Source organism: Postia placenta (assembly GCF_002117355.1).
Source record: "Postia placenta MAD-698-R-SB12 unplaced genomic scaffold POSPLAscaffold_13, whole genome shotgun sequence".
Taxonomy (NCBI): Eukaryota; Fungi; Basidiomycota; class Agaricomycetes; order Polyporales; family Adustoporiaceae; genus Rhodonia; species Rhodonia placenta.
In genome coordinates, this window is record NW_020169844.1 from 1060397 (window position 1) to 1085422 (window position 25026).

Below are 25026 nucleotides of genomic sequence, written 5' to 3' on the forward strand. Positions count from 1 at the left end.
AACCAGTCGAGCATCAGTGTGTCCAAGAATCCTGAGCACCATGGGCGCATGAAGCACCTCGACCTGCGCACTTTCTGGCTCAGAGACACTGTCGAGGCTGGGCGCATCAAGCCCTCCTACATCCCCACTGCCGACATGCTTGCAGACTGTCTCACCAAGCCATTGCCTGCCCCCAAGGTCGCATTCTGTCGCACTGGGATGGGTATTGAGGTGTCCTAGTCTCCCTGTGGGACTTGGCAGATCAGGGGGGGTATGTCACAATGTGCTCTGCCACAGTCCCCTGGTCGGCCTAGGACGATCCCCCGGTGGCGGGAGCCACCACACCATGTGACCACATGGTTGTATCAATTGCGGAGCAATCGGACAAGAGCAGAGCTCCGGCCACACTTCTTTTGTTGCATTGTTCCTGTGGCCAAGTGGCCCTTGTTCTACTTTTGGACTCTATTGTTCTTTCTCCTATTGTTCCGCCATGGGAATGCTTTCCCTTGCTCATGTATATAAAGAGCTCTGCAGCGACCCTTTAATACACACTTCTGTGACCCACTTCGACTTCAGCCCCTACTGTGGCATTCAGTCCTTCAGTGCTAGTCCTGTGCAACTGCTTCCTGTGTCGCCTTTTGATATTAGTTGGCTTGATTAAGCAGACTAAGTGCAGTTAAGAGCATATTAATTGAGTCTAAAACTGTTTTATGCAAGTCTAATCAGAGCGGGCCATAGCAAGGTATGAACCTGTCATGTTGGGTGCACGGGTTCACAACTCGTGCTACACCCTTTGCTTGACCCATGTGCCGACCAGTGAGGATGTGCTGCTCATATACCTATTAAGAGTTGAGAGCACTCACTGTGTTGTATTTGCTGACTAAGCAGGTGACCGACAGGGGGTGATGTAACCTGACAGTCTGGCCAGGGGCTGGAGAGTGCACTCTCCTGCTCCCTCCAGCTTATTGTCAGGTATGTTGTCTCAATGAGACTGATACACAATTCCTGTGTGCTCCTTCCAGCTTACCATTAGTTTACAGTGTATATATTTCAAGCTATTTTCTCAGTCAATAAATTATAGTTGATAATCTACCAACCATCTCATGATTCAACATAACCCCTATGAGTGATGAACATGGTAAGGACATTCCAATGCAAGTGTTTTGAGGTGGTTGAACACCATAATTGGGGAGGTATCCCATATTGACAAGCAGTCTTGCAACTCAGGAGACTCCTCAATGGTGCCGACAGTACCATGCCCCATGATGAACATGAAAGAGTCTTCACCAGTTACATTGGAAAGTTGGAGCAGCCTACTTCCGAGAATCAGGAGAAGGGTGATGAAAGAAATGATGAAGACAACAGTCGAAACAGTGTTGGGGACGTCACAGGAGAAACACCACCTGTTACCAGGGTCAAGTCAACTGTGACCAAGTGAAAGTACTCAGAGGACAAGTTGAGTGATGAAAACAAACCTCCAAAGAAACCACTAGCTGACCTGTCAAAGTATGCTTGGACTGCAAACAGTTTTCTCGACAAGCAATTTGTCTCCCATCCCGATGCTAAACATACTATTGAGCTCCTATGTGAATACACGAAGAATCTCCAATATGCAAGAGAATCACTTGCAACCATTATGCAAGCACCCAAGTTCCCAAAGCTCAAATGGACGAACATTTTGGGTGGAGAGCCAGTCAACCTTGACTGAGTCATCAGTGCAGGGTACTCTACCACAACTGGAGTTAAATGTGTTGCAAAACTTGAAACCATTGAGTTCTCTATTCCCAACTTGTCCATCCTCAACTAGAAAAGTGCTTATCACAAGCAACTGGTTACTCACCTGGCAGAAGGCAGCCAACACCATTGTTTTTGCCTTCCCCCATAGGAGAGTCAAACTCATGGTATACATCCAATACATTTCCCATACTTTTAAAGCAATTGCACCTCAGTACTGTGGTCGAGTCATTGACTACAACCATGCCATCCGAAAGTGAGTGTCATCATGACGTGAACTTCTGCTCATGGATATCACCAAGTTCCTTGACCTGTGAACACAATTCATTGACTCCTATGGGGCCAATGTCAGTGGTTTCTCAAGTAGCATAGAACATGGACGACTTGCTAGGTCATAAGCAAAGTCCCAAGGATGAGCTGGCCACAATGAGCCCTGTGAGCAGTGGAATGCTGGACACTATACCAAGTGGGAGAACTACAAATATCACCACATCTGTTTCTGATATGGAAGCACTTCACACACCTCACATGAGTGTGGTGAATAAGGCAGCTACCCTTGGATGCCCATGATACATACAACATTGGGTGTGGAGTGACGGAGACTACCCACAGCAGACTGTCAGCAAGACTTCACTCCATCTGCTTCTGGTCCCTGATGTACTGCAGTCAGAACATGACAATTTTCATGTTTCTCTAACACTGCAACTCTATCCTGAGCTGTTTGAGATCGTGACACCCATCCAAGTCCACCATCTCAAAGTACTCTTACATGACCCTTCAGATCCCATTTTGTCCAATTGGTGTATTGAGCTCTGTGGGAAGGTTTCTGGCCCTGTGCAGACACCTTCAACCAATGATACCCTACTTCATAGGAAGAAATGCAGCTGTCACTGTGAGATGAGTGCATGCATGATTTCCTGCGCAAATAGTGTGCTAAGGAAGTGCACAAACGGAGATACAGTCAGCTATTTGAATTTCTCATGCCAGGAATATACCACATACCGGTTCACGCTGTACCAAACCAAACTCTGACAAGCTCAGATTGATCAACAATCACAGTGCCGGAGTTTTCTTGCTCAATTTGATGATCTGGAAGAATGATGTCCATGGGGTCATGCTTGATGGAATCCCAGCTTTGGGTCATGTTTTGCACACTTTTTGCCAGCAGCATGGGAATCTTCCCCTTGTAATTGCATGTCCCTTGCTTGCTTCTTCTCAGTCATGTGCCTTGTCATCTGGTGTGCAAAACATCATTTCGGTCTCACATGTTTCAATTATGTTGACAATAACTTTGGCTTTAAACGTGAAGGTATCAAAAGGTGACGCAGGGAGCAGTTGCACAGGACTAGCACTGAAGGACTGAATGCCACAGTAGGGGCTGAAGTCGAAGTGGGTCACAGAAGTGTGTATTAAAGGATCGCTGCAGAGCTCTTTATATACATGAGCAAGGGAAAGCATTCCCATGGCGGAACAATAGGAGAAAGAACAATAGAGTCCAAAAGTAGAACAAAGGCCACTTGGCCACAGGAACAATGGAACAAAAGAAGTATAGCCGGAGCTCTGCTCCAGTCCAAATGCTCCGCAATTGATACAACCATGTGGTCACATGGTGTTGTGGCTCCCGCCACCGGGGGATCACCCTAGGCCGACCAAGCAACTATGGCAGAGCACGTTGTGACAGAAGGTGCTGTGGCATACTATGCACCATATGACACTACCTTCCTGCCAGTCAATGCCATTTGCTAGCACTCTGGGATGACATTGGTCTGCCACATGAGGAACACAGGCAGATCTACAGGCACACTCTTACCATCATCGGTTTTGAGGTTGACCCTAATGTGATGCTGGCTATATTATCTTGTGCTCACAAACTTGCTTTGGTACAACAACTCAAAGAGTTCTGTTATGTTGCTACTGCGGGGTGGTAACAGTCTCTCAAAAAAAGAATTTCAGGAACTCACTGGCACCCTCAACTGGGCATTTAATGTGTTTCCTCTTTTCAAGCCTGCACTTTCCAATATTTACATCAAAACTGCTGACAAAACTGACCAACACGCACTTATCTATCTCAACCAAGCTATCTGCAATGACCTACTCTGGGCTGCATGCTATATTGAACTGTCTGATGGTGTCTGTTTTTGGGAACATGATGCATGGACTTCCCACGACTTCACCTTCTCACATTTGGATGAAGAGATTGCTTATGTTGATGCCTCTGGTGTTGGCTTGGGTTTCTTTTTCCCTTGGCTCAATCTTGGTTACTACTGCTCGTGTTCCCTCTCAGATGGTGCTTCCATTTTCTTTTATGAGGCACTTGCGACCTGCTCTGCAGTGCACATTTCTACTTCCCATTTTTGTTGTCATGCTATGACTACACCTACATGCATGGCTGTGTTCACCAATAATTCAAACACTGTTGGTATTTTCACTTCCTTGCGCGCAACACCCCCTTACAATGCCATTCTCAAGTCTACTGTCAATGTGCAGCTTTGCCACACCCTCAATCTTTGTGTCCACCATGTGTCCAGTGTCGAAAACATTGTTGCTGATACCCTTTCCCACCAACAATTTGCTACTGCTCTCTGCCTTCAGCCTGGCCTGTGCCTGCTTTCTTTTACACCCCCTCAAGATACACTGGGGGGGGGTTTCATTATGAACATGGAGTTTTGCTGTCCCCAGCAGCCATTATGACAGCCATGGACTATGGAGCATCTCATTCACAAGTGTTCACTCACTCTCAGACATGCTCTCAACTCCTTCACCCATCAAACCTATTCATCCACACTGAACTCCTATATCACATTCTGTCATGCGCACTCTCTCCCTCTCAATCCCACTACCGACACTCTCAGCTTGTATACTGTGTATATGTGTGCCCACATTAAACCTTCCTCCATTGACAATTATCTCTTTATGATCTGCAGTGAGCTCAAAGTCTTTTTCCCTACAGTTCATGCTGCTTGTATGTCCTGCCTTGTCACCTATACACTGCATGGCTGCAAACACTTGCATGGTTCTCTTGTCTCCTGAAAATGTGCCCTAACACCATCTGACTTGTGTGCAACTTACACTGCACTTCATGTTTTTTCCAACTATGATGACACCCTTTTCCTTACACAGTTGTTCACTGGCTTTCATGCACTGATGCGCCTTGGTGAACTGGTCTGGCCTGGTGTTGCTCATCTCTGAAGCCATTGCAAACTTACCCTGCATTACACAGTCATCCATGATGACATCACTTCTTACAGTTTCTTGCTTCCCGCTTACAAAGCCAACCCATTCTTTGATGGTAGCCACATCCTTGTCACTTAGGCTCTCACTCTCCCCAGCACTGTCAACCTCTTTACCCACTATCTTACCCACCGTGATGGCTGGTTCACCCTCCATGCTGAACTGTGGATCCACTTGGATGGCAGCCTCCCCACTTGTTCCTGGTTCCTCCAGCAACTCACCATCCTTTTCCCTGATAATGTGGCCAGTCATAGCCTATGCTCTGGTGGTGCCACTGCCCTCATGGAATGTGGTGTTGCTTCCGATCTGATTCAAGCTGCTGGCTGTTGGTCATCTGAGGCTTTTTGTGCCTACATCTGTAAACATCCTGTGCTCCTCACCGCCTTACTCTTTTCTCATGATCCTGCATCCACTCCTTGATTTCCACACCCCTCTCCACCTCTTTGTTCACACCCTGTGCTTTTTGCCTCTTCGTTTCCCCATCTTCCACCTCACAACACACCTCCAACTTTTCTTTAGGTCCTAGCCATACACTTGAGACCACCTAGTGTCTAAAACACTTAAAAATACATTTGTTTTTGGTCATATGGGTGCTCTGTCAGGCAAAAGCTGGCAGACACCGCACTCTACTAAACAGATTCCCGTGAAAACTGAGACCGTCACTGATTAGGACACAATTAAGGATGCATTCTGCCTTATTTTGTCTTAATTAAGACCTGCAAGCTTAGTAAGCCCACCAACCCAGAGTGGTGCTTTCCTGATGTTATACATGAGGAAATTCAAGCCAGCTGTGCATGCTGGTCCAATACACAGCTGACCTGTGCATAATGCTACTAACATGGCCTCAGGGGTCAGTGAGTGAGAGTGACTATGTTAGTGGTACCCAGGCTATGTAATGCACTGCTGTCTAATCTAAATTTATTATACAGCTGTTATGTGACAGCAAGACTTGTTTGTTTCATCAAGCATATCTGTATAATATAGAGATTGTGAGTTTGAAACCAAGAAAAGGAAAATATGATAAACAAGGAAATTAACTATAGGCAATGGGCACCCATACCAACTTGTAATATTGACCATCTTATGGGAAATGTCTCTTGGCAGTGGGGCAAAGCTGAATAGTTGGGCATCAAGAAGCTGAAACCTCAACATTGTCCATTGCTGCCAAATTGTAACACTGTAAATGAGGTCATTTGCTCATTTGCTCATTACATAAACATTCACTCTCTCACACTCACATACAGGTTTATGTTTCCAGTTTGAGATAGTATCACTAACAGTAGTGTCCAAGTTTGGGCTGGTTTTAACAAACAACACTATATATGCTACACCTATCACACCCATATTATGGCAGACTAAGAATATGTTTAACCAATTTAATGGTATTGGGGTCACCTGTGTTCTAAACACTCATTAGAACATACTGACATTGCTCACAAAGGACAAATCACCTTGGTTAACTCATCACTAATTTTGATACATTGAAGATCATTTACTGATGCCAGTTTGATTACCATGTTCAATGCCTTGCTGTGTGCTGCTTGGGAAAGAGATTCGAAGTCATTGGTCAGGGATGTACCAATGCCAAATGATGCTGGGAACACAATTTGAGAATAAGTCACAGCAGAAGCTCCATGCACTTACATGCAAAGCCAATGTCATCACACTGCTCCTTGAGCTTGATAGCCTTGTCTACATTCAAGGCATCAGAGAAAATTATTATTTTCTCATGATAGTTGATCCCGAGTTGCTCGTACACCTCCTTTGCGCGAGGAGCATATTTGAAAGGGTCGCCGGAGTCTTGCCGCAGTCCTTTCCATCTTCTAGCTTGGTCAGGGTTGCAAAGGAAGTCCTGCGTAGATTCGGTCAACAAAGGCAGATACTCCGGCAGAGATGACCACTACAGACCTTGAAGAATACTTCTGTCGAGAAGGTGTCCGTCAAAGCCAAGAGCAGGTCCTTCGGGTACACCGCTTCCCACAAAGTGAGACCCAGTGCATTGGCGTGTTCGTATCCTTTCAGTGCCCCTACCTGAGCCAAACACATCGCTGATCAACATAAAGGACACGAGGCGGGGATTGCTCAGATGTGACACTCACAGCCATGAACCACTCGCTAGGCGGCAGACATTATCGCAGGCAGCTCGCGACCATGATAACGACGTACTGTGCAATCGTGCCGATGGGAGAAACATTGTACTTGCGCGCCAGATGAACCTACGAGAGCATTAGCACAGCTTGTAAGCACGAGAGACGGAGAGAGCGCATACATTGCTAGTCCCCAGCAGTTTGCCTCCATTGACGTCGTGCGATGCGCGGATGAGGGCTTCGACGACGATCCGCTGTGTCTCGAACGTCCGTCGGCGCCGGGTGCCAAAGTCGCTGAACGTGCACCCGGCTTTCAGCAGCGTCTCCGCCTTGCGATACGCGGCCTCTGCGCTGATTTCAGAGAGCGCAGAACGGTCGCAGCTCGCAGACCTCACCGTCTTGCCCGTCGTAACTCCAGTCGGTGTCGACGGTCCGGAAATACAGCTCGCTCAGGCAGGCCATGAGCGGGACCTCCCATAAGATGGTCTCCACCCACGGGCCGACGGCGTGGATGTCCAGATGCCCGCGCTGGCCGTCCGCGGAGACCGGGAGGAACTGCACGCGGACCTGGTCGACCTTGAAGCGGTAGGCGGACAGGTACTGGAGGTACTCCGGCGTGAAGTAGGGACACGCCTTGCCGAGCCAGTCGCGCTCTGCGTCGGCGAGCCGCAGCTGGTCGAAGTCTGCGTCATGGGACATGGAACGTGAGCCATGCACGGCGCGCGGGTCGGCCGCACGCGCTGCTCACGGGAGACGGATCGCTTGAACTGCTCGAAACAGTCCCTGGTAAAGAGGACGTCCGTGTCGCGGTGCGTGAAGCGGTAGGTGGCCTGCACGTCGCGGAAGTGGTGCAGGACCGCCTGCTGCATGGTGAACTGCGCGCGGGGTTCATGCTCTGTCTTCGGGACGGAGCTGTGGGCGCACCTTGTACAAATCGGTGTCCAGAAAGGACGCGGGGAGCACGATGTCTGGAGGAGACGACATGGCGGTATGGATGCAGGCAAGAGCGAACGAGAGGGCCTCTGGGCTCCATCGGGGCGATAAGACAAGTCGGTCAACGCGCAGCCGGCAAGTGGCGGTGGACGACGAGCGTCATCCTTGACTAGGACTATTACCTCCTTTAGCCACCCACTCAGTGCTGCCCTGTCCGCGCCCCGAAAATCCAACCCATGGTGCGTCGCGCACCACCGCAAATCCTCACAAGTCGGGCTGACGAGTCGCGCAGAGTTCCAGGGTCGAAATTCTCAACGACGGCGGCTACCGCTCGGACGGGCGGCGGCAGTACGAGCTGCGGGACATCTCCATCGACCTCGCTCAGCAGGGCACCGCGGACGGCTCTGCGGTCCTCACGCACGGCCTCACGCAGGTGCTCGTGACCGTCTTCGGCCCGCGGGAGGCGAAGATGCGGTCGCAGACCCTCCACGACCGCGCGGTGCTCAACGTCGAGGTGAACGTGCTGCCCTTCAGCACCGGGGAGCGGCGCAGACGCGCGCGCGCGGACCGGTGAGTGCGCCCGTATGCACGCTGCGGAGGAGGCGATGACAGACCCGGCAAGCATCCAGGCGCATGCTTGAGCTCGCCGCGACGATCAAGACGACGTTCGAGCCCGTGGTGCAGACGGGCCTCTACCCGCGCTCGGAGATCGACGTGTTCGTGCACGTCCTGCAGCAAGACGGCGGCCTGCTCCAGACCTGCATCAACGCGACGACGCTCGCGCTGGCCACGGCCGGCATCCCGCTGCTGGACTTTGTCTGCGCCGTTAGCGGGGGCGTGCACGCGACCTCGCCCATGCTGGACCTGACGACCCTGGAAGAGAACGACCTCCCGCATGTCACGGTCGCTGTCATGCCCAGGACTAACAAGGTCACTCTCGTAACACTCGAGACGCGCCTGCACGTCGACAGATTCGGGGAGATTTTCAAGCTTGCGTGTGAAGCTGGGCAGACCATCCACAAAGAAATGAGACGGGCGGTGAAAAGCCGAACCAGTGCGCTCATTACTGCTATGGGCGGAGGCCTTGGACACGGTCCCGGAGCTGATGTACTAGAACGGGACATCGTTATGGATGATGTGCATACCAATGATGATTTTTGACAGGCGCTTTGAAACATTGTCTGATGTACAGCAATCCTCGATTGAGTACTAAGTACAGAACAACAGTACATGGCTTGTCAAATCCTAGCTACTTCAATTCGTCTGAAACAGGCCAGCCATTTGTCTCCCTGGTTGCGCTCGACCTTTTTGCCCTCCTCTGTGCTTGAGTAGACGGCATCGAGTATCGGACCTTTTCCCTCGGCCCGTAGATCTTCTTCGCTCGCCGGTTCAAACAGGGGGAAGGCCTCGAGGTGGGCCTTCATCCACTCGTGCAAGTCGCGCACGTCGGTGATCGTATAGACGATACCACCGGGCTTCAGTATGTACGCATATTCCGCCAGGAGAGTGGGAGAAATGATGCGCGCCTTGTGCTTACGGGCCTTGAAATGCGGGTCGGGAAACAGGAAGAAGAGAGCAGAGAGCGAGTGCTTGGGGAAATAGTTTGGCATGAACTTCATGGAGTTTGCGCGAACTATTGATACGTTTTGGTAGGCGCCGGGAGGGGCCGACTGAGGATTGGCGGCGGCAGTAGCACGGAGAGCAGCAATGCGGTCTTGCACGTACTGGGAGACCTGGACGCGGATTTCCATGCCTGCACGCAAAGGATCAGAGGGGTTCCAGGCATGACGGGCGATCAGTGTCGACGCGAGAGAGAGCAGGTACGGGCGCAGGACGTGCGGAGATAGGACTGACCGAGCATGGGGGTGTCTGGGAAGAGAGGCGCGAGGGCGATCAGCAGACCGCCAAAGCCACAGCCGACATCAGCAAACTCTGGTGTGCTGGGTGAGGTCGGATATAGAGCGGCCCAGTCGATGGCGTCTGGGGAGAGCGGGTAGCTGAGGGCATGATCAGAGAAGGGGTTGGCGTGTGCACGCTGCCTGTAGTGTCTTTTCTGGGGGGGAATGAGACGGTGCGCGGGGGGAGGGGGAGAGACGGACCTGGGGGAGGAGGGCGTTGAGGTCGTGCGCGGGGTCGGCGGGGGCCTTGGGCGCCCTTTTGCGCTTGGCCATTCGGGTGGGGTGAAGGCCGGGGAGGAGAGGGAGAGAGGTGAAGACGGGGAGAGAGAGCCGACAAATCCGAGGCGCACGTGGCGCCGGAGTGCGCTCATAATAAGTGTCGCGGACTCGGCGTGCCAGCGCACAGCTCGCCTTTGCCTTTGCTGCTCCTCCTCTCATCGCCCATGTCTTCCGCCCTCCGCTCCGTCCTCAGGCAGGTGTGTGTATATATTACCACAGGTCACATGGGCCCTCCCTCACCCTCTCCGCCCAGTCCCGTCGCAGCGCCTTCGCCTCCCCGGCCAGGCTCGCCTCGACCTCAGCAAAACAGTCCACCCTCAAGGACAGACTCGCTGAGCTCATTCCAGCCGAGATTGAGACCGTATGTCCCCCTCGCGACACCCTCTCCCCGGTGCGTCATCCTGATGCGTGATCGACCCAGGTAAAAGCCACGCGTGCCGAACATGGCAAGAAGTCGTTCGGCCCTGTTCTTGTAGATCAGCTCTACGGGTTCGTTTGTTCCGCTATTGAGTGCGTGATCACACCGGTCGCTGACTTTGGATCACAGCGGCATGCGCGGCCTTCCCGCTCTCATCTGGGACGGTTCCGTCCTCGATGCAGGTATGTTTTTCCATTTATTCTATTTATTTATAGCGCCCGCTTTCTCACACAAACCTCACAGAGGAGGGCATCCGCTTCCGCGGCAAGACCATTCCTGATTGCCAGGCCCTTCTCCCCAAGGCCCCTGGTGGGTCCGAGCCTCTTCCTGAGGCCCTTTTCTGGCTTCTCGTCACCGGCGAGGTCCCGACTCAGGAGCAGGTCACTGCCCTTTCCAAGGACTGGGCTGCCCGCGCCGCTATCCCGGAGTTCGTCGAGGAGCTCCTCGACAGATGTCCTCCCACCCTCCACCCTATGAGCCAGTTCAGCTTAGCTGTCACCGCTGTGCGTCATCGTTTGTGTCCAGTTGACCTCATTTCCGACTAAATCTTCGTAACAGCTGAACCACGACTCCGCATTCGCAAAAGCCTACTCCGAGGGCATCTCCAAAAAGGAGTACTGGAAGCCGGTTTTCGAAGACTGCATGGACCTGTAAGGCCTTCTACGATGCCACGCGGGGCCGCTCCTCACAGTTCATTCACAGGATTGCCAAGCTGCCGAACATTGCCGGCCGTATCTACCGCAACGTCTACGGCCAGGGCAAGCTCCCTGCCATCGACGCTGAGAAGGACTACTCGTGGAACCTCGCCACGCTTCTCGGCTTCGGCGACAACGCTGGCTTCGTCGAGCTGCTCCGACTTTACATCACCATCCACAGGTAGGCTTCATGATGTCACTCTACTCATCACTTTCTGACGTTTGGCATAGTGACCACGAGGGTGGCAACGTCTCGGCGCACACCGGCAAGCTTGTCGGCTCCGCGCTCTCTGACCCCTTCCTTGCGTTCAGTGCCTCCCTGAACGGTCTCGCGGGCCCGCTCCACGGTCTCGCTAACCAGGAGGTGCTGGTCTGGTTGCGCAAGATGCAGTCGAAGATCGGCGAGAACGCCAGCGACGAGGCCGTGCGCGAGTACGTCTGGTCGACGCTCAACGGCGGTCAGGTCGTCCCCGGCTACGGCCACGCCGTCCTGAGGAAGACGGACCCGCGCTACACCGCGCAGCGCGAGTTTGCGCTCAAGCACCTTCCCGAGGACCCGATGTTCAAGCTCGTCGGCCAGATCTACGAGATCGTGCCCGACATCCTCCTCAAGGCTGGCAAGGCGAAGAACCCGTGGCCCAACGTCGACGCGCACTCGGGTGCGCTGCTGACCCACTACGGCCTGACGCAGATGAACTTCTACACCGTCCTCTTCGGTGTCTCGCGCGCCTTCGGTGTCGCTGCACAGCTCATCTGGGATCGTGCCCTTGGTGCTCGTAAGTAGTTTCAGCCTCGGCAGCTGAGTCCGTTTCGCTCATCCTTTCATTGTAGCTCTCGAGCGTCCGAAGTCCTACTCGACGGCAGCTATCCAGAAGATCTTCAAGGACAAGCAGTAAACGCGGCTCTGAGATGTCGCGCTGCATTCTCCCCTACTGGTTGACCTCTATGGATGCATACTGGTGTTCTCCCCAGTGCCTGGGTTGTTAGACTACCATACGTAGTGTATGTATACTGAAGCCTCTTCGAGTGCTTACGTAATATGAATGTTGTTACTCGTCAAATAGGCGCTTGCACTGTCTCGTTCAGTCGCATTCGCCTTGCTTGTCCTTCACGCCTTTACTTGCTTGTTCACTACTGACGCGCTCTCAACATGGCGGATGTCCGCGCTCTACTGAAAGCAAAACGGCAGGAAATCCGAGTGAACCACCCGTTTGCTTCATACAGTACAAGCGGCCAGCTTCGCTGTGTTGCATGTGGCACCATCGTCAAGGAGGGATCCTCCTGGAACGGGCACATTGGGAGCAAGGCACACCGGCTGAATGCGGCGCGTCTGAGGGAAGAGGAGCAGAGGCGGCAAGAGCAAGAGCGGCAGGCAGAGCTGCAGCGCCAGAAACGCACGGCAGCCGAGGTCGAGGACGCGGAAGAACTCGACGCCAAACGGCGGCGGACCAGCGAGCCCGAGGACGACGAAGAGGGTGGTGACGAGGGCGAGGACGAAGGCGGGCGCGCGTCCCCGGCTGCCAGACCGACGACCGGCTTTCCGGCCGACTTCTTCTCGGACCGCGCGCGCGCGCCCCCGCCGCCCTCCTCTGACGACGGGTCGGGCGGCGAGGACGCACCCGCTGCGCCCGTAGCCGCGCCTGCCGAAGCGTCCGCCATCGACCAGGAGTGGGCGCGCTTCCAGGCGGCGGTCGTCAACGCGCCCGACACACACGAGACGTACGAGCGCGCGACCGTCATGGCGGAGCCCGTGCTGGCCGCGGAGACGCCGGAGGGCTTCCCGCCGGCGGAGGCGCAGGCGGACGCGGCGGGGGAGACGCGGGACGTCGTGGACGAGGGGGCGCGGCGGCGGCGGAGGGAGCTGGACGAGCGGGAGCTGATCATGGATCGGCTGATGGAGGAGGAGCAGGCGCAGGAGGAGGCGGACGCGAAGGTGTCGGCGCTGAAGGCCAGGCTGGAGGCTCTGAAGCGGCAGCGACAGGCGGCGCGCGCGGCCAAAACAAAATCTGGAACGCAGTAGTGGACGTGCTCGGACATTCAGTAAGTGGCACGAGCTGATTGATTATGACAGGACGTCCGGGCTGATGCGACTAAGGGTGCTATCTACAACATACGCGCTATCCATTACATTTTGACTTATGTGGCGGACACCTCAGGATCGGATGCGACCTCTTCTTCTGCTCCTGAACCCATCCACGAACTCCAGTCCAACCCCCGTTTGCAAATCATCATCAATCCCAGCATAACTGGCAGATACCAGAGACTATGCTGGAAGACACGCCGTGCTTGCTTGTCGCTGACCTGGCGCCAGAAGCTCCACGCTGCCTCCGCTGCGATCAGGTTGGGGACGAGACTGACGGCAGCAAATGTCCAGGTCGTGATCCCGGACAGAGGAATAAGGATGGAACAGACTGGAATGAGAAGAAGTGCATGACGTAAGGAAACAAGGGCATTCTTGGTAGGCGAGAGTACGGAGAGCATGCGGTAGCCACCTTGAGCATACGACTCGCGTTGGAAGTGCGCTATCGACATGAAATGCGGGAACTGCCAACAGAAGAGCAGTATCGAGAGTGCAAGCGGCGCCAGCGGGTTGTCGACAAGAGTAGCATCGAGAGGGACAGAGGAGAGGAAGGACGGGAGAAATATTTCCACCGGATGCGCGGACGATGGCAGCAAGTGCCCGCCTCCTGCTGACCAACCCATGAGGGGGGGAACAGCACCGACGAGAGCGCCGACCCAGGTGTTGACGATGCTCTTACGTTTCAGCCAGGTGTATGCCCCTGCGTACAGCGCGATATTGCCTGCCCCAAGTAGCGCAACGGTGGGGTTCACCATGGTCCATAAGATGGCTGGGCCTGCAATGCCCGTCACGAGCGCGAAGCCCGTGGCATGCAGGGGACTGATGGCGCGCCTGACCAGAGGTCTCATGCGCGTCCGCGCCATCTGGGCGTCGAATGGGACCTCTTGTATTTGGTTGAGCGTGTTCGCGGACGCTGAACAGAGGGTGGTGCCGATTGCGGTGGCTAGGAGGACAGGGACGCTCGTGGGGAGAGGCGATACGGCGACGGCGGACATGGCTGCAAGAACATTGAGGACCGTCAGTCGCATTTTGGAGAGCTCGGTGTATGCCTTGAGCAGCCGACGGACGGAAAGGGCCTCGGTTCGGCGGTACACTCGGGTGGAGAGAGCTGGCGGGTACTGTGCGTCTGCGACAGTAGGGGGCTCTCCTGTGTGTAGTCGTTGCGAAGCCGTATTTGCGGTCCATCTCTCGTTATGAGAGAAGAATGAGGTAAAGTCGACCGCCTTGCTGCCCGCGAGCGTCGAAGCCGCGCGGGGCAGGGGCAATCGCTGCCTCGTCCATCGTAGATTTGCGGTGCAATTACGACAGATGTACGCTGTAAGCGAGGGCTCAAAGGCCCTCATATCTCCCTGAAATCCATCAGACCAGCGATAGAGAGACTGCAGCCTGCGAGCTCACCGAGTCGGACGGAAGGTCTCTGTGTTCCAAGAGAGGAATGCCGCCGGCGCGTTCGCAGCGAGAGAGTTCCCACGCTCCTTTCTCCCAACTGCCTGCGTCGTCGACGCCGTCCCAACCTGTGCATACTCCAGGCGGTCGCCTCTTGTATTTATAACCTCTATATTTGACGGCCACCCTCTCATATACCTTGAACTCCTTCCTCGCTCTCGCCCACCATGCCCGGCACGCATTTGTTGCCGCCGAACTTGCTTAAGCTTTTCGCTCCACGTCCGCCGCTCCCCTATACACGACCACTCGACAAGGACATCGACCGCGTCAGGAAGAAGGATGTTGATGGTGTTGGTGCCCTCCTCGCCCGTCTTCGTGAAGACAAGACGCAGGACTTGATGAAATCTGGCGGGGTTGAAGGCATGGAAGAAGGGGAGGAGCCTTCCTTCACGCACGCAGAAGAAACGAAGCGAGCCATTCGCAGAGAGGAGAGGAAGGCCAAGAAAACAGAGGAGTTCAACAAGGCCAAGGAGACTTGTATGTCCACCACACACGGACGGAGGCATTCACTGACTTTCGATAGATAAACCGTCCGAGGATGCCGAGGCTGTTGGCGATCCGTACAAGACTCTTTTCATTGCCCGTTTGGTATGTCTGCCTCGCGTGCCCATTCCTGTCGCCGCTCTTCTAATCAGCTGCAATAGCACAAAAGCGCCACGGACAACGATCTCCGGCGCGAATTCGAAGGGTTTGGTAGTATTGAACGGGTAAGAATCGTTCGCGACAAAAAAGGACGTAGCAGAGGGTACGCGTTCATCGTGTTCGAGCGCGAGCGCGACATGAAAGGTACATGTTTTGTTCGTTACGCAGAGCGGTCTAACCTAGCAGGACCCTCAAATCCTATTTGACTCACCACCTTATGACAGCCGCATACAAGGAATCAGACCGCCTACATATCATGGGCAAGAGAGTTCTAGTCGATGTCGAACGTGGTCGCACGGTTAGGGGTTGGAGGCCTCGTCGCTTGGGCGGCGGCTTGGGTGGTAGGCCCAAACCAGAACCTCCTGTGCCATTTACCAGTAGTGCCAGTGCCAGTGCCAGCGTTGGCGGTGGCGGTGGCGGCGGCAGAGGTGGGTTCCGCGGTGGGTTCCGCGGAGGCGACAGAGGTGGGTTCCGTGGCGGGCGAGGTGGTGGATTCCGCGGAGGTGGGTTTGGCGGCGGCGGTGGATTCCGAGGCGGTAGGGACGACTTTGGAGGCGGCGGCGGTCGTGGTGGATTTGGCGATCGCGGAGGATTCAGGTATGCCATCGTCCCGCATCGAGGTCCCCGCTCTGCTCAAGTAGATCACAGGGGCCGCGGCGGCGGCATTGGATTTCAAGGAGGTGGAGGATTCGGCGACCACGGCTCGAATGGATTTGCCCCTCCTAACGGAGGAGGCGGACCTGGTGGTTACGGACCACCGGCCGGCGGCTTTAGCGGCCCGCCCGGAGGTGGTCCCGGCGGATATGGCCCACCAGGAGGGGGTTTCGGTGGAGGTGGTGGGTATCGCAACGACCTCAAGCGAGACGGAGGCCCAGGGGGATACGATGACCGGGACGCCAAGCGGCCTCGCTATTAGGGCGCAGTCGCCTGGTGTTATCCGGAAGCCGCGTGGATGTGGTGAGATGGACAATGTCCAAGGTGACTATACCTACTGCTTTGTTTTTCGCGCTCTCGACCTGTCCGAGGTGCATGGCACCTTCTGCGTAAGTATACTGCTTTGATTGTGTACCGTCTACACAGGTAATATGGGAGGCAAGTATGTATATCGGCGCCCTTCAGAGATTGATATTTGCAGATCCGCAGTGGGTTCGTCCAGAAACTTCATCTGCGTCACAACAACTTGATCGAGACAGGGGCTCGCGTGCACGAATTTGTAAAGGACAGCTCTACTGTTCTTTACTTTCATCAAAGGATTGTATGCATTGTGAACGATTGGCATGTCAAGCGACGCTTGTGCGGGCTGCTCCGTCGACGATCCATAATGTTTTACTTTGCAGCCGATGTCTATGGGTCAGGAAGATAAAATGATGGTTGTGCTAGCCATGATTGGCCACGGGCTCAAGTCTCCTACTTACATTGATGTGATCGCAGTCGTGCGGGGAGCCAAGGCTGATTTTTATGTCGCGTCCATGCGCGATGGTGCGTCGGCCCGCCTGCTTGAGCATATACTGCGCGGAATAAGCTCGTGCTGGCGAAGCCGAAGACGATAGATAGACGCTGGTGCGTCCTCGGTTCTGTCCTGTTCTAGGACGCATGTGGATCTCGCCAAGGACCGCCACAGGACTTGTAGGTTCTTGATTGGGTGTTGTCTCGACCCTGTGCTATTTTACGTTTGCTGCAGCCTGTCACCCCAAGTTTTAGCCAAGATTGGGATCTAAGGCAAATGGAAGCGGATCAGCATAGCCTCCTCTGGGTAGGGTCGGGTCTCCAGCACGGGGACCTTGTAGCAGGGTGAGCACTCTCTCATCGTCATAAACATAGCACATTTGTCAACCTTTTGAGAATAAACTACGTTGTCTAGCACATGATACCCGTCTTGGTCGAGGGTGTGATGCGCAGCACGAGAAGCGACGGCAGTTGTCGGCAATGCCCTGTTCCTGATCAGACATCTCGACCATGACACTTACTCCCTGCCTCGAGACCTATCCGCCGGTCCGAGAGGTGCCCAGCGCAGATCATAGTCAGCTATACACATATGTTGTGCCGTTTGTCAAAAATGCTCCCGCTGCCAGAAGCAAAGAACGGCATAAGGTGGTGTGAGAGTTGTCTTAACTATGCCCGCGAACGCAAGTGGGAGGTGTCTGACCCGATGTTCTTAGACTCTGCCTAGTGCGACAGATCAGTCTCATAACGACAGTCAAAACGTTTCAAAATGCCGACGCCATCGCACAGCCCCTTGTTTCTGTTTGTGGGCTAATGGAGCAAGATTCGCTCGCGATTCTGCATTGTTACCGATTTCGTACGCGGTAACGGAGAGCATGCGTCACTGATTCGAAAATCGTTTGGTCCGACCGGAGAATACCTCACTTCAAAGGCTGGCGGGGATGTTGCGAAGATCCCATGGCATGGGCCTGTCACTGCCACCGATTGTTAAGATGCTGAGGCTGGACAAGGTTATCACTCCTGTTCTGCAGCCAGGCGCGATCACCGACTGTGTTTTCGCTACCTTCGTTACGGCGTCTGCGCAACGCCCCTCGATAATCGTGCGACTATCTGCCTTGCCGTCTGAACCGTCTTGACCACATAACGGCCGTGCGCTTTTTCGTTGACAGCTCGAAGTGAGCACTTGAGGAGCGCTGGAGTCGGGGCGCCCTTTTGTCGGTCTACATTTGTCACCTGTGCCTTGGCCCGTCGCACATACAAATATTCAAAGCTCTACTGGCTTGTTTCTTCCGGCTACACCAACCGGTGAGTATTTATCGCTCGAGCTGTGGAGTATCATCTGACTTGTGTCACGGACTCATCAACCAGAGTGTCTAGTCTGTACTCAGACCATCGACACCGTCCGCCATCGGACGAACCTCCTAACCAATGCTCACCGAAATATCAGCCAGCACATCGACGACCCCGACGCCTGATCCATCGCCTTCACCCGCTAGTACTGATACAAATGCCGAGTCACCGGCGGAGGGCTCGCCCTCTGCACCCCAGCACGTGGTGCCTTCCCGCAGTACCAGCCGCCCCGACGGTGTCAAACCTAAGCGAAAACGGGCACGGGTATCTGCCGAGCAGCTCGTACATCTCGAAGCAATATTCGTAGTCGACAAGTGTCCGACTGCTGCCCGGCGCAAGGAGATCTGCGCGCAGCTCGGGATGACGGAGAGGCAGACACAGATTTGGTTCCAAAACAGGTATGTCTGGTCTCGCTCACGGCCGAAACCACATCGCCTTCATACAAACTTAAGGCGCGCCAAGGCCAAGTTACAAGCACGTCAAAAAGCCTTTGCTGCACCGGAGGCCAGTACCTCCGAAGCAACGGACATTTGTCCTGAACCCGACATGCATGATCGCATACACGAGGCCGGACGTAAGCTTGACCCCCTTTTTTGTGCCCGCAGTCGAGATTAATTAAACAATATGTCTCGCAGCCGTAATGTTTATTCCGTGCACGGAGCTGGTCATCGGAAGCTGGAAGCGTATCGCGACGACGGCCGGCAAGCATGACCTCCTTGCATATGTGCATGATACAACCGGTATACGCTGCATGTCTTGGTTTGTCCATTGTGCCGGAACAGGCTTCAAGATGGACATTCCCTTGTATTCGATCGTCGGCATGAATGTCACGTCAGCCGACCGTGGCGTTGCTCGCGTCGTGTTCACGCTGTCGCGCCCTCCGTTATTTTTCACCGACGCTAGCCCGCCGTCAGCATCCAGTGAAACACCCCGCAAGCAATGGAGACGCTGCCCGGACTGGACGGAGGATGCACAAGCCACAGCGGTCCTCCAGCACGTCGTAACAGGTCCTCACCTCGACCTGACCGCTGCTTTGCAGAAATTCAATCTGCTTGACCCTGGCGGCACATCGATGACGCATTCAACACCGCCACCGCCACCATTACGACGCCCGCAATATCAAAATTCGGCCGTCATATCGATGGCGCCGCTGCCTACCATGCACCAAAATAGCATTTTATATCAGCCGCTAAGTTACGAAGGCCCGTCCTCTCTTTTGGCACCCCCAGAGAGCGCAACCGCGTCACTCCAGCATCTAGCCGCTGAATATACCAGTCATCCATCCACCTCCTATTCTTCCTATCATGTAGGAGCAGGCACAACGTCAGCACCCCCCTCATTTGCCTCACCGCTACCTGTGCGGGCTGGTGGCCCCCTCGACTGGATCAACAACGTCAAGTCACCGACGCAGTCCGCTCGGCGCGTGAGTCCTTTCCCAGGCCCGAGCTCTGCGCTCCCGTCTCTCTCACCGAGAGATTTCGAACAGCAGAGTGATACGGCGACCGGTATTACGTCTGCATACGGGTCGGCTGGGGGCAGAGCGGGGCTGCCGATTTCGCCGCCGATGTACCCACCATCCTCAAATGGTGTGACTACCGGGCCAGAAACTCCTCCATGGGACACTTCATTTTTATCTCCGCCGCCGGCGCCGGGTAGCGGCAGGTCACCTCAAACCCAGGTGTCGTCCTCACAAAACGTTCCCGCGGGCTTGCCAATGACGTTTTATGGCGGTGTACAGTCAGACAGTGCCCCATGGATATTCTACAGATAATACAGCGCATTTTGAAGTCCCTATATTAATTTATGTCTGCATGGTCCGTCGCATTAGCATTAAGTTCTCACTACATAAATCTCTTTTCTTCTGCGCATTACTTGCATCTATAAGCTAGACCTTAGTGCCTTGACACTTGCATCCCTTGGCATATGTCTTGCAATTGTTCATGGATATGTATACGTATCTACTTAATCTATCGCTCATGTTCTCAGTGTATTTCTTTCAAGCACTTCGATTCAGTCGGCGATCCCTCCGGCCGGTTGCGAAACAGCCTGAGTATGTCCCAATCGTGGCTAGCTAATTTGTCTTCAACCAATGGGCAATGCGGGTGCTTCCGAATCCATTGATTGCGGTATATTAGTACAGTCAATACTTTATCTGTAGCCCCTCGGCGTTCATCGCGACGTCATGGTTCGGCCACTGTATCGTCGTCAGTATCAATTCGCAACAGCAGGCATGGTACTGACCTGGCAGTCTTGCGATCGATGACCGCAACCTCGGTTTTGGCCCGGTTGAGCACCTTCTGGAACTCGCTCACGCGGTGCCGCATGCGTGAATGCATGTACGCCTTGGAACACTTGATGTGGTAGTGGAGGTAATCGCGGAACAGCTGGATGTGGCTGATCGTCGCAGCCGCTACGGCGGGGTTGGCGAAGTGGCGGGGGAAGAGCACGAACGTGACGTAGCCGACGTCCTCCGAGTCCACGAGCCCGGGTACGTGGCGGATCTCGAGCGGTGGTTCACGCGTCGTGTAGAGCACCTGCGGCGCGCTCTGGATCGTCGGCAGCCGCCGCGCGTCGACGAATTCCTGTGGGCGGCGTATGTGTGGGCTCGCGTGTGCGCGAGCATCAGAGGACGGGGACTGACCTGGAGGAATACCTTGCCGAAGATACGGTCTGTCTCTTCGCGGAAAGTGGTGGAGAATATGACGGTGACACGGTCAGGCGATGCTTGCACGTAAATCACCTCTTCATCACGATAATGCAGCGCCATGAGCTCTCCCTGGCCACTGCCGGCGGACTCGAGCTGTTTCTGTGCCTTGAACGCAACTTCAAATGGCGCGGCAAGAGCGTTGCGCTTGAGGAGCGCGATAGATTTGAGGTAAGCCTCCCGCTCTTCTGAGATCGTGCAACGAGCATTGGACGAGAATTGCCATCGTAAGGTAAGGTGCATGCTTACCGCCTTCCGGAGGGACCTGCTCCAGATCAATCTCAAGACTGATGTTATAGTCGGGCTCTGGAGACGCTTTGACAAGAGCACCATATTCCCGCTTGAGAACGTCATCTACGCCATACTTGACAAGCTCATCCCAGCAGCGGATGTTCATGGAAAGGAGGAGGCTAGTCTTGCGTTCCGGCGTGGACAAGTGGAACCGAACGCCATCAAAGTCTACAAACTGGACATCAAGAGAGCTGGGCCTGTGTAGCTTTATTTAATCAGAGTAGTCCGGGTCAGTATAGCGTGTGCACGGACTTGATGCACTTCTCGGCGAGAGTTGTCTGAATGATGTAGTTGTGCGACTACGAAACACTGATTGAGCCCCTCGACGCGGTTGATGCAGTCGTGTTTTGAGACGTATATACCTCGAGCAAGATCATGGTGCCGGCTGAGGCTTGGATTGAAGTGAGTAGAAATGAGGAGGGTGAGCGTATGTATGTATATATGCGCTGCGGTGCCAGTGCCTGCCATGCGATTACGTAAATCCAGAGTTTCCCGAAAAGGCGAGCGTGAGAGAGACTGGATAACTCACGGCCGATCTCGAGAATTTTGGTCATACCCCTTGTCGTACGCCTTCCAGCTCGCGGCTACTTATCCTTGCATTCGTCTCAAAACTCTGCCCTCTTTTCGCAGAGATACACTCAAAATGGGTACGCAGTCTGTTCACAAATGTCTCCTAGGACTCACCGCTCCTCGCCATGTAGCGCCCAAGAAACAACAGAAGATGTCTTTGAACGAGTTCCTGGGTGATAGCGGTACGCACCATGCGCTGCCCGGTACAGACGAGTCCCTGATCATGTCTTGCGTCAGCCCTGGGCTCCTGGGCAGATGAGATGGACGCCCTTCCGACCGCTCGTGAGTATCTCGTGCACTGCGAGCAGGTGTGCATCCTAAACCTCTCGCCCCAACAGCTGCAGCCCGCGCAGACGGCGACAACGGCCGGCCTGATCGCAGGAGGGATGACTTCTTGTCTTCTAGACGTGCGTATCGGGTGTTGGCGATCTTTTGATCTCTCAAGCTCACTGTCGCCAATTCTTCTCAGAGGATCGCGGCTTGGGTCCTGTGAGGGAAGACCTCCCCCTGCCCACCGAGCCGCCCTACACGGCCTTCATAGGCAATCTTGCGTTCGATCTCACCGAGAGCGAGCTCGAGGAATTCTTCCCCGGAATCTCGGTTTGTTTCGTGTGCAATACCCACTGGAGCGTGAAATACTCACGCCCTGCTAGACCAAGTCCGTCAAAATCATCCGGGACAGAGACGACAAGCCGAAGGGCTTCGGTTACATCGAATTCGTCGATCTCGACGGTCTGAAGGAGGCACTCGCCATGTCTGGAACGGTGAGCGGAGGGCAGGCGGCGTCCATTCTAGCAATGTCATTAACTCGAGAGCTAGTCCTTTGCTGGGCGCGCCATTCGCGTCAGTGTCGCCGAGCCTCGTACGTCTCATATATGCCTTTCCACGAAATTGTCTGACTGTCCCACAGCAAAGGAGCGATCTGGGTTTGGCGGCGGCGGCTTCGACGACGAGAAGTTCGCTGGTCCCTGGCGGCGTGATGGGCCGCTGCCCGACCTCCCTTCCGATCGCGACGGCCCCCGCAGACGCCTCGACGGGCCCGGCACACGCGAGCCCGCGCCGCCGTCTGTCTCTGACACCACGTCCGACTGGCGCTCCGCGTCGCGCGGACCGGTGCGGTCTTCCACCGCGTCCTCGCTCGACTCTGACCCCGGTGCCAAACGTCGCTCGACCTTCCGTGAAGGTGCGACCACCGGCGCCGACACCGAGGAGACGTGGACGATCGGCGCCAAGTTCCGCCCCAGCGCTCCCGCTGAGCCTGCGGGCCGCTTCGGGGCCGGTCGCGGCCGCGGCGACATGGGCCCACCGCGCGACGCGCAGACCCCACCCGATGAGGGCGACTGGCGCCGCCCATCCGCTATCTCGCGCAACAGTACCTCCCGTGCGTAGTCGCCTATCCGCTTGTCTGTCATACGCGGACGCTGATATATGCTACGCTGTGCTTTGCAGCAAGTAGCTCGACGCCGCCGACGCCTCAGATGGGACGCCGCAAGCTTGAGCTGCTGCCCCGCTCGTCCAGCGGCGCGTCGGCCACGCCGTCGCCCCTCGCCTCGCCCAACCCATCGACCCAGGGCAGCGCGCAGCGGTCGAACCCCTTCGGTGCGGCTAAGTACGTTCGCCTCTCCGTGTGGTCGACGACGTGCTGACAATATTTGTCCAGGCCCGTAGACACGGTTGCGAAAGAGCTGGCGGTTTCTGAGCGCCTTGAGAAGGAACGTGAGTTGACGAAGGACCGCGTGGTGCACACCATGTCGCGGACTTCATCGCGGCAAGCGTCGCATCGTGGTGTGCCGCGGACAACACCGCCGGTCTCGTCCGTTACGAGCCCGACGTCGCCGAACGCAGAGCTCCACAAGAACGCCGCGCCCAGTCCCTCAGCGAGCGCGAACGTCCGACCGTCGTTCAGCTTCGCCCACGCCGCGGCGAGCAAGAAGGATGCTGCAAGTGAGAGTGGTGATACCGTAGAAGAAGTGACGGAGAAGATCGACGAGGTCCAAATCTAAACACACTATGGCCCCAACAAAAGCAAGGCGACCCGGAGATGTGTTTGCTGCATTGCTCTTCGGTATTAATGGGAAACGGTCGGTGCACTATGTTCGTATTCATACTTCTTGTCTGTTCACACTAGTATGTTTTATATTATGTATGTTTCTCCTGGTGCTGGAGATTGGTCGTCGTATGTACATTCCCCTGACCCGTCTGCACGCTCATCTAGACGTGAGCCACAACCCTCACTCTACTACTTTTTGTGACTATTATTTTGTCAGCAGCGCCTAGAGTAGAGTGTATACCAGGAGATGGGCTGAATTCAAAATCAAAGAAGTGTGTACTTTACTGGCTAGCTGCTGGAAACTAGACTTTTCATAAGGCGACGCCGCTTAGAATATTGTTACGTGAAGCTTCGAGGTACTATGACCATAACGCACTGGCGCACGCAATAGCACTCGACGCAGGGTTTCAACCTCACGAAGATCACCAACCATGAATAACTCAATAGACAAGGTATTTGCAATCTATTCGCCAAAATGCACACGGCAACATTACGCAACAGACAGCCTTCACGCTACAACTCACGGCTCAAGCGAAGCCGGGAAGGTATTGTTCTCGCGCTGCTCATCCCACTTTCCGATCTAAGTGTTCAAAGATTAGTGAGGGAGATCGGGTTGAGAAGTGTGCAATATACATACCCATTCGTCTGGAGGGAGGGGGTGACAATCAGTCAAAACTCATGACAGCGCACGGGGTATACGTACTAGGGCAGAGCGAGTTGTAAGCGCGCTTGAACTGCTTGCAAGGCGCGAACTCCTCGCCCTTGGCAGCAATGCACTTGAAGTAGTCGGTGTAGTTCTGGAAGCTAGCCGCGACGTCTCGCCACCGGGACTGCAGGGGCGGGAACGGCTGGACTCACCAATGCCTCGTCTGGTTCGTGTTGGGGAAGCGGGCTGTGATGAGACTGCAGTCAGGATCCAAGAAATATTTGTGTGCGCTTTCCGAACTGCGACGAACCGTCAAAGCCAGCCGTTTGCAGGACGTATTTGCTGTCGCGGAAATTGAGTAAAATTGGGAGGACATGAGGAACACGGACAAATGCACCTGGAGAGGTCAGACATGGTGGCAGTCGTGGAGGAAGGAGGGCGACAGGGGGCAGAGTCGGGAGATGATGGAAAGCTAGAGAGGCTCGTTCACTCTCGGCTACGCGCCTCGGCCTGAACCGTGACCGCATACCGCCGAGTTCGCTCACTGCAT

The 25026-nt window shown here is 54.8% G+C and overlaps 13 protein-coding genes across 13 annotated transcripts; 6 read left to right on the forward strand and 7 right to left on the reverse strand.

Moving 5' to 3' along the window:
* Positions 1-701: 701 nt before the first annotated feature.
* On the reverse strand, positions 702-1843 carry POSPLADRAFT_1049186 (hypothetical protein; the record flags this gene model as incomplete). The annotated part of the gene is made up of 5 exons (XM_024479683.1): positions 702-818; positions 843-940; positions 1126-1382; positions 1478-1782; positions 1820-1843. The coding sequence occupies 5 exons, from the start codon at positions 1841-1843 to the stop codon at positions 702-704; spliced, it is 801 nt and encodes a 266-aa protein (XP_024335842.1).
* A 2247-nt stretch (positions 1844-4090) lies between these two features.
* Positions 4091-5196, reverse strand: POSPLADRAFT_1049187 (hypothetical protein; the record flags this gene model as incomplete). The annotated part of the gene is made up of 3 exons (XM_024479684.1): positions 4091-4102; positions 4168-4347; positions 4783-5196. 3 exons carry the CDS (start codon positions 5194-5196, stop codon positions 4091-4093), a joined length of 606 nt encoding a protein of 201 aa, XP_024335843.1.
* A 1093-nt stretch (positions 5197-6289) lies between these two features.
* On the reverse strand, positions 6290-8015 carry POSPLADRAFT_1049188 (hypothetical protein; the record flags this gene model as incomplete). Its single annotated transcript, XM_024479685.1, has 10 exons — positions 6290-6346; positions 6396-6538; positions 6589-6796; positions 6853-6975; positions 7044-7059; positions 7111-7160; positions 7214-7377; positions 7427-7714; positions 7780-7906; positions 7956-8015. 10 exons carry the CDS (start codon positions 8013-8015, stop codon positions 6290-6292), a joined length of 1236 nt encoding a protein of 411 aa, XP_024335844.1.
* Positions 7996-9125, forward strand: POSPLADRAFT_1060136 (hypothetical protein; the record flags this gene model as incomplete). The annotated part of the gene is made up of 4 exons (XM_024481230.1): positions 7996-8084; positions 8138-8203; positions 8265-8534; positions 8594-9125. 4 exons carry the CDS (start codon positions 7996-7998, stop codon positions 9123-9125), a joined length of 957 nt encoding a protein of 318 aa, XP_024335845.1.
* A 22-nt stretch (positions 9126-9147) lies between these two features.
* Positions 9148-10305, reverse strand: POSPLADRAFT_1041238 (hypothetical protein). Its single transcript, XM_024477869.1, has 3 exons — positions 10064-10305; positions 9819-10017; positions 9148-9717 (listed from the first exon to the last, which is right to left on the reverse strand). Exons 1-3 carry the CDS (start codon positions 10133-10135, stop codon positions 9203-9205), a joined length of 786 nt encoding a protein of 261 aa, XP_024335846.1. The 5' UTR covers positions 10136-10305; the 3' UTR covers positions 9148-9202.
* On the forward strand, positions 10284-12315 carry POSPLADRAFT_1184744 (hypothetical protein). The gene is made up of 9 exons (XM_024489099.1): positions 10284-10338; positions 10395-10502; positions 10563-10630; positions 10689-10741; positions 10803-11062; positions 11118-11209; positions 11262-11435; positions 11486-12030; positions 12086-12315. Exons 1-9 carry the CDS (start codon positions 10306-10308, stop codon positions 12148-12150), a joined length of 1398 nt encoding a protein of 465 aa, XP_024335847.1. The 5' UTR covers positions 10284-10305; the 3' UTR covers positions 12151-12315.
* An 89-nt stretch (positions 12316-12404) lies between these two features.
* On the forward strand, positions 12405-13274 carry POSPLADRAFT_1060139 (hypothetical protein; the record flags this gene model as incomplete). Its single annotated transcript, XM_024481231.1, has 1 exon — positions 12405-13274. One exon carries the CDS (start codon positions 12405-12407, stop codon positions 13272-13274), a length of 870 nt encoding a protein of 289 aa, XP_024335848.1.
* Positions 13275-13355: 81 nt separating this feature from the next.
* Positions 13356-14384, reverse strand: POSPLADRAFT_1041241 (hypothetical protein). The gene has a single exon (XM_024477870.1). The coding sequence runs from the start codon at positions 14360-14362 to the stop codon at positions 13391-13393; it is 972 nt and encodes a 323-aa protein (XP_024335849.1). The 5' UTR covers positions 14363-14384; the 3' UTR covers positions 13356-13390.
* Positions 14385-14947: 563 nt separating this feature from the next.
* On the forward strand, positions 14948-15628 carry POSPLADRAFT_1152315 (hypothetical protein; the record flags this gene model as incomplete). The annotated part of the gene is made up of 3 exons (XM_024486645.1): positions 14948-15257; positions 15304-15368; positions 15425-15628. 3 exons carry the CDS (start codon positions 14948-14950, stop codon positions 15626-15628), a joined length of 579 nt encoding a protein of 192 aa, XP_024335850.1.
* Positions 15629-18293: 2665 nt separating this feature from the next.
* POSPLADRAFT_1036079 (hypothetical protein) lies at positions 18294-19986 on the forward strand (the record flags this gene model as incomplete). The annotated part of the gene is made up of 3 exons (XM_024477127.1): positions 18294-18613; positions 18668-18789; positions 18851-19986. The coding sequence occupies 3 exons, from the start codon at positions 18294-18296 to the stop codon at positions 19984-19986; spliced, it is 1578 nt and encodes a 525-aa protein (XP_024335851.1).
* A 312-nt stretch (positions 19987-20298) lies between these two features.
* POSPLADRAFT_1071286 (hypothetical protein) lies at positions 20299-21623 on the reverse strand. Its single transcript, XM_024482431.1, has 6 exons — positions 21573-21623; positions 21463-21509; positions 21169-21407; positions 20857-21107; positions 20457-20797; positions 20299-20409 (listed from the first exon to the last, which is right to left on the reverse strand). The coding sequence occupies exons 1-6, from the start codon at positions 21585-21587 to the stop codon at positions 20385-20387; spliced, it is 918 nt and encodes a 305-aa protein (XP_024335852.1). The 5' UTR covers positions 21588-21623; the 3' UTR covers positions 20299-20384.
* Positions 21624-21780: 157 nt separating this feature from the next.
* On the forward strand, positions 21781-24069 carry POSPLADRAFT_1071287 (hypothetical protein). The gene is made up of 10 exons (XM_024482432.1): positions 21781-21857; positions 21912-21962; positions 22018-22062; positions 22119-22187; positions 22250-22380; positions 22434-22544; positions 22600-22642; positions 22691-23161; positions 23230-23389; positions 23441-24069. The coding sequence occupies exons 1-10, from the start codon at positions 21854-21856 to the stop codon at positions 23781-23783; spliced, it is 1428 nt and encodes a 475-aa protein (XP_024335853.1). The 5' UTR covers positions 21781-21853; the 3' UTR covers positions 23784-24069.
* Positions 24070-24350: 281 nt separating this feature from the next.
* Positions 24351-24890, reverse strand: POSPLADRAFT_1049198 (hypothetical protein; the record flags this gene model as incomplete). The annotated part of the gene is made up of 5 exons (XM_024479686.1): positions 24351-24410; positions 24514-24634; positions 24689-24722; positions 24787-24818; positions 24874-24890. The coding sequence occupies 5 exons, from the start codon at positions 24888-24890 to the stop codon at positions 24351-24353; spliced, it is 264 nt and encodes an 87-aa protein (XP_024335854.1).
* Between the last annotated feature and the right edge of the window lie 136 nt (positions 24891-25026).